The 13,115-nt window shown below is 41.6% G+C and overlaps 2 protein-coding genes across 2 annotated transcripts; both read left to right on the top strand.

Moving 5' to 3' along the window:
- The first annotated feature begins 383 nt into the window (after window positions 1–383).
- Window positions 384–3,681, top strand: hmx3a (H6 family homeobox 3a). Its single transcript, XM_071532705.1, has 2 exons — window positions 384–922; window positions 2,034–3,681. The coding sequence occupies exons 1-2, from the start codon at window positions 634–636 to the stop codon at window positions 2,651–2,653; spliced, it is 909 nt and encodes a 302-aa protein (XP_071388806.1). The 5' UTR covers window positions 384–633; the 3' UTR covers window positions 2,654–3,681.
- A 6,824-nt stretch (window positions 3,682–10,505) lies between these two features.
- On the top strand, window positions 10,506–12,729 carry hmx2 (H6 family homeobox 2). Its single transcript, XM_071532709.1, has 2 exons — window positions 10,506–10,835; window positions 11,767–12,729. Exons 1-2 carry the CDS (start codon window positions 10,565–10,567, stop codon window positions 12,312–12,314), a joined length of 819 nt encoding a protein of 272 aa, XP_071388810.1. The 5' UTR covers window positions 10,506–10,564; the 3' UTR covers window positions 12,315–12,729.
- The last annotated feature ends 386 nt before the right edge of the window (window positions 12,730–13,115 follow it).

Raw genomic sequence — 13,115 nt, 5'->3', positions numbered from 1 at the left:
TTTGCCCATTGTACTTCTAACAGCGCTTATCCCAAACCTTCCCTTTTGTGCTAACAACCCTGTGCTCATTTGCTACCTAATTGGACTATATAAGACCAATAACAGGCGAGCGCGTACTGCCTACAGCCAAAGCGCAAAGTGAGGAGAGGGTGGACTTCTCTCGCTCTCTCTCTCTCTCTCTCCCTCTCTCTCTCTACCCGTCCCTCTCCCCCTCTCTCTCTTTACTTCCCGTCTCTCCCTTAATCCCATTTGCCATTGTACATGCCCAATCGCCTATACTTTCCGCATTTAACTTGGATGACATTTTTATTTCATCATTAGCATCAGACGCCAGACTGACTGACACGCTGGACACGGTTGCGTTTTGATGAAAGAGCCCGGGATGAGATATATCTGTATTTATATATATTTTACCGCTCCAACATTTTATTTTGTTTTTAGCCTAGAAGGGCATCTGTTTTGACGCTCTCGCCTGCCGCGTAATCGAGACTCCGCATTTCATTGAGAAGAATAAAAACCCGGAGTCCTCAAAGCCAGGGCATCGACAGTCTGTAAGTCATTTTTTGCTTCTTTTTTTTCTTATTTTTTACTGTCACTTCCGTGGTCTTCGGCACTCAGACCACAACCACAGCCATGCCAGAGACGACGCAAGAGACGTGCGCTTCGGCCAAGGACTCTCCTTTTTTCATTAAGAACCTGCTGAACTGTGATAGCAAACCATCCAAACCCAAGCCCATATTCGCTGCGGCCAAGGCGGCCTTGGAAGGGGGATTTTCCCTTTCGCAGGTCGGGGACTTCAACTTTCCACGCTTTGACCTGCCCGCACAGAGGTTCACCCTACCGGCACACTACCTGGAGCGCACCTCGGCGTGGTGGTACCCCTACACCCTCAGCTCGTCAGCCCACCTACACAGAACCGAAGGTAAGACCACGGCCAGGCAGTGATCCGAAAATTACCTTTATTGTGTATCATGGACGCCAGTAGTTTAGACTGTGGCGAGGTATGAGCAGTCACTATACATTAGCCTATGGGTCCAAAAATTATCTTGGAGATTTTATTATTAGAATAGAGAGGGAAGCTCATGGAAAAATTGACACAAATCTATTTGGAAACCATATCCTCAACTAATCATAAATAATCATATCAGGAGACCCATGTTTTCTCCAAGCTGTGTGTGTTTGGTTCCCTATGTCTAGTAATATTGTCAGTCATCTGTCATTACTCCACTTTGTCCCCAGAAATTAAGTGGGTTTTGGAAGTTTGTGTAGTAAATTATATTAAATACACCACACCATTCACCTTTGGATGTATGGTGAATTGACGCCTCTGTCTTGTATATAGGCCTATTTTGTTATGCCATGTGGGATAATGGTTTAATAAAAGGATACCCTGTGCATAAAATGAAGTAGACCTCATCGCATCATGGGATGAAGTTGACGATGCGCAGCAGACCAGCGTGGTTTTGATTTGTCTATTGGCCATCATTCTGAACATCTTACCCCAGAGGCTTGGTCACTGACAGCATTTCACCTGCCTGTTTCTGTGATTTATTCATATGGGATTTAAAACACGCTGATACGAATAGCAAACTCCTGCCTTCAAGCACAGAAAAAGAAGAATTCCTCAAGGGTTCTTTGGTTAAGGCAGTGGTGCTATATAGAACCATAGGAAGCCTCTGATTTGTTTAAATAAAAATGGTAAAGCACCTGCTGATTTGGAACAGTTCTTGCTTTCTTACAGGGAACTTCTTTTTTTTTTTTTTTTTTTTTTTTTTAGCACCATAAAGGGTTCAGTGTAGAATTGAACATGGTGCTATAATGATTTTTTCTAAAACGGTTCTTCTTTCTAGCACAAACAAGCTGTTCTGTTTATGGTACAAGCCTAAAGAACAATCAGCTGGTACTATTTAGAACCCTTTTTGTTTCTGCCCAAGCTTATGGGCTATCCAGTATCAACAAGGCCGGGATAAAAGCGCTGAGACAGCTATAGGCCCCAGTGTTTATAATCTCATCTCTCTCTGTCCCCGTTTTAGTCGCCGAGAAGGCAGCGGCGAGAGACTCCTCTCCAACCTCGGGCACGGACAGAGACTCGCCGGACCTGGTCCTCAAATCCGAGCCGGATGCCAAAGACGACGACGAGGACGACGAGCACAACAACAAAAGCGGCGACGAAATAATCCTGGAAGAGAGCGACTCGGAGGAAGCCAAGAAAGACGAGGTGGAGGAGTGGAAGAAGAGGGACGACGACAAGAAGCCGTGCCGCAAGAAGAAGACGCGCACGGTTTTCTCCCGGAGCCAGGTGTTCCAGCTGGAGTCCACCTTCGACATGAAGCGGTACCTGAGCAGCTCGGAGCGGGCCGGCCTGGCCGCGTCTCTGCACCTGACGGAGACCCAGGTGAAGATCTGGTTCCAAAACAGGAGGAACAAGTGGAAAAGGCAGCTGGCGGCAGAGCTGGAGGCCGCCAACCTGAGCCACGCCGCGGCGCAGAGGATAGTCCGCGTCCCCATCCTCTACCACGAGAACTCGGCCTCGGAGAGCGGAGGCGCCGCTGCCAACGTGCCCGTGAGCCAGCCGCTGCTCACCTTCCCGCACCCCGGGGTGTACTACTCCCACCCCATCGTCACGTCGGTGCCGCTGCTCAGACCGGTCTGAAAACTGAATTTGCTGCAGAAGTTGTGGTGTCTATTTCCATTATCAACTCACACACACAAAAAAAAGACTGAATATTTTTGTACAACTGACTAAAGTGAAGAAAAAACTGATAAAAAACAAACAAACAAACAAACAAACAAAAAAAACAAACAGAAAAGAGAGACACTCTTAGGCCAACTTGGACCTATTTTGGCATATTGTGTCGTTTTCCATTAGGGTGCAGTTTACATTTGATCCGACAATTCAAATCCCATGCCTTTATAGCCATCATTATTATTATTATTATTATTATTATTATTAGGCTATTATTATTATTTTCATTATTATATCCGTCATTTTCACCTCAGGAGTCCACCTGCTTACACTGCCTGACGAGTGTCGTTTTTATTTTTATTTTGTCAATCTCATTTTACACCATGACAATTATTGGCCAGGCCTATTCCGTGAGATGTACAAAACATATATGTTGTTTACAAAAATTAGCGGCCTACAGGCGCGGGCTTGCTTCACATCTAACACAATTAATAGGCTATTTGATTTTATTTACATTTCCAAATTGATAATACGATGATGTGCAATAGGCGGACAGTGTGCTGTGAATGAAGAGCCTCGATTGGCCCATCCACTGAACGGAAACTATGTTTTCATCCACGTTGGAATATTGATGAGGCTTTGTTGTAATATTTCCCTTTTGCTTTTGAAAGCGCTTGACGGGGGACAATCAAGACACTCTCAACTGTACAATACTCATGTAGCTTTATGTTTAGGTTTAGTGATTGACACTTCTGCTCCCTCGACATGGACACGTCCTTCAAGCACAAGTATGATCTCAGATGCCACTTAGCCTACTTTGTGTTTTTGAACAACAACAACAAAAAATAATATTAATGATAATAACAACAACACTGGTGTACAAATGTAAATCTATATTTAATGAGTCGGGGAAAGGAGCTACCACTTGCGGCTCCTCCTTTGTACAGTAAAAAGAACGTTTTGATATTGTATTGCTGAACTATGTTGTGAAATAAATGGAGATTATTCCTTACATTTTTAGGACTGCAGCATTGTGTGCTATATACTCCAAATTAATAATTATATGACTTATTTCCTTCTGCATTGCCATCTAGCCTATCTCGTGCTGGTTTCTAAATTCTCAGAAATGACCAAGGACGTGAATTGGAGTCAGCTATTTTATTATATTTTATTTTATTTTTTTTTATTGATACTATAATACATTAAACTGCGTCTGCTCAGTAAAACCCCTCGGGAAATTTCTCCCAAATTTGCAACACGATTTCATCGAAGCACTGGACTAACAACAGGTCCGATCGTGAAAACAAAAGAAAAACAAATTGATGAAACTTAGGCTATGGTTCTAAGCCAACTTAATGTTTAGTCTGATAATACACAAATACACACACACCTACACACCTACACACACACTCACACACACACACACACGGTACTACTAGACATGTGAGCCTGAGCAGGTGGGTTTCCGTAATCAGCTTACTGTTATGCACTTTAAAAACGTTGTTTTACATAAAAAATGGCTCGGTCAATTAGATGCGTAATTGCCACCATCTTGCCAAAATTATGGGTAATGTATTCAGAGGAGGACATTACTCTTGAGTATGAGCTTTTCTTTTAACATTCTGTGTGTTTGTGTGTGTGTGTGTGTGTGTGTGTGTGTTGTAACGTGGTTTATGCTCAGTGGGAGGTGGAAGGGTCTGATCTACTGACATTAACGACTGCCAACATCAGCAAGTGTTTTATCGTTGCAGTCAGACATCAAATCTGTTTTAAAAAAATATATATTTCTAAACTTTATCAACTTGATTACCTTGTTGGACTGCTTTATATATCTGAGGATATGTTAATCTCTTTAAGGGAAATTAGTGATTCAACTGATATTAAGTGATGAGGTAAATGTGTTTGTTTCAAGATATTGTATAAAAAAATCACTTTTATGAAAATCATGGTTATTTTTTCTAAACAGTAAACATATCACACTGTTTGGAGACAAATTCAAACATATCGCGGTGCAGTAAAATAATGGCTTATACCTTTAAAAAAAAAAAGAAGAAAACAAAAACACGTGTAAACCCTTCAAATTATAGATACATTATTAAACGGACACTTTGTAACACGTAGATTCTACAGGTGTTACTCTGGACACATGATGCGATTAGGAGAGTATCTCGATAAAGACATAGCTACGTGGGTTATGTAAATATCCATTTCAACAAGTCATGTAATTAAATCTTGAGTTTAAAATCTTATTCGTCTTAAACCAGGTGAAAATAAACAGTGCGGTGAGATAATTTCGCTTGTTTCCATGCAAATCAACTCGTTTCATGATGTTTCTTGAATAAAGAAGCATATCATTTTCTTGATAAAAGTGGAGTGGTTTGTCTTATATTCTAGCTATCTTGCTTCACTTGAATCTAGAAAATTCCTGAAACAATCGAAACTTGCATTGGAAACAAGAGGAATAAGGCTTATCTGATCCCACTGGAAGAATTCTTCATTTGTTTTAAGAAAAATAAAAAATAAGACTGAATATATAAGACTGGATATGATACTAAATAACTTGTTAAGATGGACATTTGTTTGCAGTGTAAACACCTTAATCCTATATATGTTATTTCGATTGAGGTGATTTTCAAAATATTAATAAGACGTGGAGTACTGGGCATAGTGGTATTCTGGCAGGGTTTTCTGGACACGTAATTACATCGTTTTTTTTTTTATAGCTGCTATGTTTATTTACGAAAATGTATTTACAAAATTGGATAAATTGCGAGAAAGTTAAAGGGGAACAATATAGATCCAAGGGGAGGAGGCTAAATGAGAGGAGGGGAAGAAGAGAGGTTGCTCGCAGCCTATAGAGGAGCAGGCACAATACAGTATCAATAATCAATAATCACTAAGAATGTATTCATATCAATAATCAATAATCACAGGATGCAAGATTTCATTAAGATGGAAATTTTAACAAAGCTTTCTTTTGCAGGCAAACCTGAGTAGAATCAGCCTCCTGATCAAAGTAAGGGCAATAATCACATCAATAATCACATTAAACGTAGTGACGTCGCCACTGGATCCAGGCTGCAGAGTGTCTCTCAGCATGCCTCTGTATAGGCTATGTTTAATTAAAATAACGACAATCAACAATTCACTTTTGTAAAGTTTGGGGCAATAATATCATGAAAACTATTTGTAGTTAGTAGACTGCCTCCGACAATAATCCAAATAGACATCTAATAATAGACTACACACCATTACACCTGGATTAAGCAAACATTATAAATATTAGCAGAGAAACAAAATAATTATTCCTAAATTCAAAATTGAATGGATGACGTTATGATTAAAAAATCCACTTCAGTTTCAGCACCACTCTTTCTCTCTCTGTCAGAACAACCAGTCAACCTTTGCTTCAAAGGCCATTTTCTGTTTTCATCCGAAATGCAGCTATTGGAAACGAATCAGTCAGCTATGCTCTATGATGACCTCATCACGAGACAAAGGGTGCATTCAAATATCGTCAGATCACCCAAGTATTGACGTACCTACCACGCAAACTCAACACGGCCCCATTACAGAAAATTAATAGATTGGTATGGCATTATTCCTCTGGCACATATCGATCTGTTAACGGCTGCAGCGTTTTGCTTCAAGTAAGGGCAACGTTCACATGCCGCTTTGGCTCGTGCTGGTGACCTTGATTCGCGCGCATAAATTGAAAAAATTACCACTCGATAATTTCCATTTGTGCGACATCTTTATGTAAAGGAGAAGGAGAGAGGGGCCAAAATCAGATAAAGTACATTTGCAGGAACGGGGGCAAACGGACGTGACCGGGGACCGCGCGCAGCGTATTACATTAAAATGGAGAGCGGAATGGGTAATTTTAAGCCCCATCATATGTTTTAGTACCAGTTTGGAAACACACGCCTATCAAGTGGCCTAACCACCTTGCGTAATGCTCGCCTCCCTCCGCTGCCACTGGCGTTTGCTCACATGTGTGTTGGACAAGTAAAGTAAGTTATAGCTGGCCTTAAAGCACCGTAAAGGCTGCATGTAGTTTACTTTCTAAAGGTTTTTTTTAGAGAACCAAAAAGGCTTTCATTATGGCACGAGCCTCAAGAACCATTTCTGCTGCAATATAGCAGTGGTTCATAAAGTGAGGTTCAGGGACCCCCAGGGGTCCTTGAGGGGGCGGCAACGCGTCCCCTGCCGAATGAGAAATAGCATGATTTCACTAATATTTCGGTTGAAAATAGCACAGTGAGAGAGTGATATATAGAGGATTTATAGAAATATTTTGATCAGATGTTTCAGATTTTACTGTTATCCCCCCACTGACTAACAATTCCAGTCCAATTCCATTCCATGCCAGTTCTTTAACAAATCATATCAAACAACAAAAATCCTCCCAGAAGGGGGTCCCTCAGACAAAATCGAAGAAATGGGCCAGTGTGTGTGTGTGTGTGTGTGTGTGTGTGTGTGTGAGAGGTGTAGACAGATCTGCTGTTGATGTGGGCTCATATATTGGGAAATATTGCGCTCTTCCTGGACAACTTTTCTGTTGACTCAATGCGTCAACAAATTAAAATACAATGGGTCCTATAACATTGTTCAAGGTATAGTGGGAATTATTTGTGAATATAACAATCAGGGATCAAATTGAAGTGATTTCAGCACTTTTCTTGAGGATGATGCCCCTCTGTGTCCCTCCTCCTCCTCCTCCTCACAACTGTCCTGATGCGTCGAAGCTCACAGGTTTGAACGTTTGCGCCAACAACTCTTTTGACACTTCTTGAAGAGGAAATCTTTTTTTAAACCCATCCCATTTGCTTTCCTGATTGAATGCGAGCATCAGATTTTCATCAAAGTTCTATTAAGTGAAACATAGGTTGCGGGGCACCGTCTGATTGGAACAGTTTAAATTTTAATTGTGTTTTTAATTTGACATATAGTTGCTGTGAAGAATGACACCGAAACGCCGAGGGGCGGTCGATTTTCTTAATTTCTCCCCGAGGAATTGATGAGTCTATCAGGGCAGTAGATTGGAAAGCCATTAAAACTCAATGGTTAGGTTGTTAATTGGAACTTGATGGATAGGAGCCCTTGGATAGGCTATACTGATCCAATCTTCTTGACTTTCTGTTTTCCAATAAATTACCCAGTTCATTTCCACACTCAGATTACATAAATTGTACACCTCCAGGGCTCGCGCGCTCTGCTCGCGTTTACAACTCTGCCTCTTTCTCGCTCTCTCTTTCTCTCTTTCTCTCTCTCTTAAACACACACACACACACACACACACACACACACACACACACGCCTTCTGAAAAAAGAGCAGGCCCCGCTTTCTTGAATGAAAATCGAAACATAATCAACGTTTATACTTAGAAAATTTATTGATATCATTTTCTCTGGTAATTTCCTTATTCTAGAGTTGGACACGCCATATATCATAATACACACGTGTAAAGGGTCTTTGTTTAATATTTATCGAAGCTTGATTCCCAGATCAAAGCTCCTCATAACTTCATCTGTCTTTCTCAGACCTTTCTCTCATGGTAAAGATCTTGTTCTGTTATTGCGGTAGGGCGGCCATACACCACCTATCATTGTGATAGAGCGCGAACTTAGGCCCGCTGCTTGCTGTTTGGGCTTCTCGAGGCCTGAGTAAAATGTGCAAACATGGTCAGGGGACGAACATTTCCATACTAATGGAGGAAACTACATTGCTGTGCCTATAAGGCTATAAACGCCACCCAAAAAAATTAAAAAAAAAACACAATCCATGAAATCCGCTCTCTACAGCACAATAGTAGTCCACTATCTCACTGATGTCCAGTATCTCCATGATGAACTCATCTCACTTTACAAAAGTCGCTTGAAAGAGATGAGGAGGAAGAGGAGGGGGGGTATCTATTGACAAAGGTCTTTGTTTGAAAAGAGCGGCATATAAAATAAACCCATTTAACTGTCATTGCGGATTTCACGCCTTATGTGTAACCACCATAAATCCAGCACGCGCTCTGACTGCCCTCATATATTTCTCCCCCTCAGTAAAGCGAAGCCTGGTCTGCGCGCGTACGCGTTTTGTAGAGATCGTTTAGCAGCTGCTGCTGGCCCAAATATTCGACTTGACGATATTTACGCGTGGATCCAGATGCTTCCGTCCGGCTGCTACTTGGCTACTACTACTATCATCATCATCATCATCATCATCATCATCATCATCAAAATCATCACCCTGTTCTTGCCTATACCGAATGCTGGTTGTGTGGCTACCGGGAAGGGCGCTGACATGATGATTAAAGCTGACCATTTGTAATGTGTCTGGGGTCCCTTAGAAAGCAGTAAAGAGGGATAATGTGCTCGAACCGCCAACTCAAGCCCCGCAGCTGTCCCGCCAGACACACAACCAGGGAGAGAGACAGAGAGAGAGAGAGAGAGAGAGAGAGAGAGAGAGAGAGGAGGGGTGGTGGAGGAGGGAGGAGGAGGGTGATGGTGGGAAGCGCGCCTTGCCTTGAACCCCCCACCCCCTCACACACACACACACACACACACACACACACACACACACACACACACACATACATACACCCTCCACCCCACACACCCCTCCACCTCCAATCAATTAGTCAATCAATTAGCCGGCCTCCACTCCACGCGCGGCATCACGAGGCAGATTAGCTCAGTAATGATCAAATTAATTCTTAATCGCAGATAATGGACGCGGAATGAGTTTATTATTTTCAGGAAAAATGAGTTAGGCCTCTATATTAGTTCCAAGACTGTATGCCTGTATGATCGCCCCGACCAATTTACCATCTATAGGATAATAGAATAAGCAGACATGACATTTCGTGTATGAGGTCATCCTCCAATTGACTAAAGCCAAGCCCAGGCTGCACTGGTTGGGCTATGCATGTGTGATAATAAACATGTTGCCTATTTTCATAAATCATATTACACAAGGATTTTTAAAAACAGTAATCTGTGGATATCTATGGGATATTTTGGTCATATTCTATATTCTATTTTGCTCTATGCTCTATTTTGTGGAGGGAAAGGAAGAGATTATGAAATGACGTTGATGTTGTCAAAAAACAAATTTCCAATAAATCCAAACATATTTTTTAAAGAAATTAAATATGGCAATTCTGTGCAATAATTACACTCATGAAAAAAGAGGTAGCCTATCTCATCAAAAGAAGGGACAAATTCAGCAAAGTTTGAAGTTTAACCCCCTTTACATTTAACCATATATAGTGATCGAGTTGAGGGAAATTAGCACAGTAATTAGCACAGTCACACACACACACACACACACACACACACACACACACAATCTTGTGTAAAATATATCCTCTTCCTTTACTAACAAGAACAATAACATTCATATTGCATTAAAAAAAAGCTTCTGGTAAGGAAATGTGCAGCCTATCGCTTCCTGAGTGAGAAGACAGTCGGCATTCATTCAAAATGTTGAAAGTAAGTAAATGTAAGAATGAGCAGCGCTGCTCCTCTTCGGCTCTCTCGCTCTCTTCATTCTATCTCCAGACCTTGACAGGAGTTTGAAATTTCCGGGCTTAAGTTGGAGGGTGTGATTGGCCCAGGAGGAGCTTACCTACATGCAAATGAAGCAACGCAACCACCCTGCCTCTGATCCAGAGCGTGAGGAGGTGGACCAGGAATACACTCATGTTCCCCGAGCTCCTAGAAAAAACAACTCCAACTCCTTCACCATAAAACTACGCAATTAAAAAAAAAAGAGACTCGTTCCTATAGCTATTTTTACGCACCAACCGTGTAGAAATCAATAATAACGGAATACAAGGGGGAAGACAGATTCAGGCAATACTCCAATACTGTTATGAAGCGAGAATGAGTAGCGCAGAAGACAGCGGGAGCAAGTGCTCGTCGGGCCCGATTTCCAGCTTTACCATCCAGTCTATTTTGGGCACACCGTCCGATGCGCCGCGCTCCGGAGCCAAGGAGCTCTCCAAGGGGCCGCCGCCGCCACGGAGGCGCTCTCTGTCGGTGTCGTCCGAGGAGGAGTGCAGCGGCGGGGAGGACTCAGCAGACTGCTTCTGCTCGGACACGGGTCACAGCGAGCCATGCACCCAGCACCAAGCCCATAATTTCTCATGTTTAGGTAAGGGTTTTTATAATAATTATAATCATAACTATGATTATTATTATTATTGCGCAAAAGTGGATGTAAGCTAGATGTTTTCTGCTGTGCATGGAAAGAAATTGTTAAACATCGAGAAAAAAAATGAGATTATCTGTGTAGCCTACTGAAAAGGAAATATAATGAAAATGTTATTACGTTGTTATTACTACATATTTATTGGCACATTATATTAGCTATATTATCAGTGGCGTATAAAATGGTATGGGAGTAGGCCTAATTAGTTCCTCGTTTTCAAAGCACACGGCAAAGGAAAAGAAAACAGCCCGGTCTACTTGTTTTAAGTACTAGCTCATACTTTGTGTGTTTGTGACTGTAACATTCATATGCCGCCCATCCACTTGATTTTTTTTATGTGTATCATTGCTGCAGCAGCGAAGAGTGGAAAGGTCAAATAATTAGCCCTCTGTGTTTCCTCTCATTTCAAATTTAATTGAGTCTGCTAATTGATTAAACATGTTTTCACAATGACTGCACTACATGTCGTCAATTGAGCGTTAAATATAGCCCGATTTAATTAATAGCCTACTGTACACCGAGCGTACTCGTATTGAATTGTTTATTTAAAAAGTCACAGGCTTTCAGCAGTCGATTTAGCAAGTCAAAGTTCACACTTGACGAACTCTCATACAGAGTATGTCGAAAAAATTTGTAATAGGATTTTTTTTTTGCCTAGTTAAAAAGCCTGGTTTAGGAGCAAGTCTCAATATCATGCATGCATTCTTATGCAAATGTGTAACACATGCACACACACAGAGAGAAGTGATACGTCTATATTAAGGCAGCCTGTACAGGCTATTGTCTGATCCTTCCTGCACGACTAAAAATAATAAAAATGATTTATTTGTCGCTTTTAAAATTCACCATTTCATCCTCCCCTGCCCCCGTTCAGGTCCATCAAAAGGACTTCTGTCTGGCAGTGACGGGATTGCACGGCGGCCGCACCTGCCACAGCCGCTGCTGCAGGATTATAAGGAGGAGCAGGAGAGACCCTGCCATCAGATGTCACCTCTGTCGGAGGAGAGACAGACGGACGGTGCGGACAAGCAGGGCAACTCGGCCAAGAAGAAGACGCGCACGGTTTTCTCCCGGAGTCAGGTGTACCAGCTGGAGTCCACCTTCGACATGAAGCGGTACCTGAGCAGCTCGGAGCGGGCCTGCTTAGCCTCCAGCCTGCAGCTGACGGAGACTCAGGTCAAGACGTGGTTTCAGAACAGGAGAAACAAATGGAAACGGCAGCTCTCAGCTGAACTGGAGGCGGCCAACATGGCCCACGCCTCCGCACAGACACTCGTGGGGATGCCGCTGGTTTTCAGAGATAACTCCTTACTGCGGGTTCCAGTTCCCAGGTCTATCGCTTTTCCAACGCCCCTGTATTACCCGGGGAGCAACCTGCCAGCGTTACCTTTATACAACCTGTATAACAAGATCGAGTATTGACTCTATGCCCACGACAGCAGTCCGCATAAAAACGCATTACAAAACAATACATTCTTATAAATGTCTTGACATAACCCATGTATATTATATCACTTTATTTGTTGAGGATATTCTTATTATGCAGCAACTGTATGTCTCACAAGAAAGCAATCAAGCTTCCCTATGTATAAAATACACCATGTGTATAATTAATTATAATGATTTTGTACTTTATTTTATTTTCCTGCTCCTCCTTTAAAAATAGTACGTTATTATGGGAATTTAGCCTTCATATCACATTAAAGAAAAATGGCTTAGAGTGTGGTTCCACAGCGAAGTCTGGATGCGTTTGAACCGTTTTAACTATGATTGGTTATCAGATACTGCGGAGCATCAGTCATATGATTTTACTGACATGAACTTATGCTGACAGGAAAAACACAATTCTTCCATTTGAGGAAAAATATCATTGTTTCTATTGTAATTTAGACCTTCAATAATAACCTTCTCATTCAATAAATTTTCTATTTCAGTGAAAATCGGGTTTGCTTGATTTTATTTGGTGTACTCTGTTAACATATTTAATTTAAAACATGGCAATACTGACTGTATCAACCTACAGTATCCTAACACTTAAGGGCAGTTGTAGTCAAGGCTAGCACACCTGTCCTTAATTTTAAACTCAACTTAGTTTTGTTGGTATCTCTTGAACCCATAAGCTTCAAAGCACACCACTGCAACATTAATTATATTACAAACATATGATATTATAATCTTTAATGTGTAATAATCAACATTTATAATAACAATTAGCCTCATGAT

The sequence above is a fragment of the Centroberyx affinis genome, unplaced genomic scaffold (genome assembly GCF_046629955.1).
Source record: "Centroberyx affinis isolate AG114_WGS23_722 - 3 ecotype Tasmania unplaced genomic scaffold, CSIRO-AGI_Caff_v1 ptg002234l_1, whole genome shotgun sequence".
Lineage (NCBI taxonomy): Eukaryota > Metazoa > Chordata > Actinopteri > Beryciformes > Berycidae > Centroberyx > Centroberyx affinis.
The sequence above is the reverse complement of the archived record's forward strand: the minus strand, read 5'-3'. Positions and strand labels throughout refer to the sequence as shown.

What these genes read in the sequence shown, in the direction of transcription:
- hmx3a (XM_071532705.1), top strand. Translation starts at nt 634, where the DNA reads ATGCCAGAGACGACGCAAGAGACGTGCGCTTCGGCCAAGGACTCTCCT. An exon ending in CCACCTACACAGAACCGAAG is followed by an intron (nt 923 to 2,033) that starts GTAAGACCACGG and finishes TCCCCGTTTTAG; the next exon opens with TCGCCGAGAAGGCAGCGGCG.
- hmx2 (XM_071532709.1), top strand. Translation starts at nt 10,565, where the DNA reads ATGAGTAGCGCAGAAGACAGCGGGAGCAAGTGCTCGTCGGGCCCGATT. An exon ending in CCATAATTTCTCATGTTTAG is followed by an intron (nt 10,836 to 11,766) that starts GTAAGGGTTTTT and finishes GCCCCCGTTCAG; the next exon opens with GTCCATCAAAAGGACTTCTG.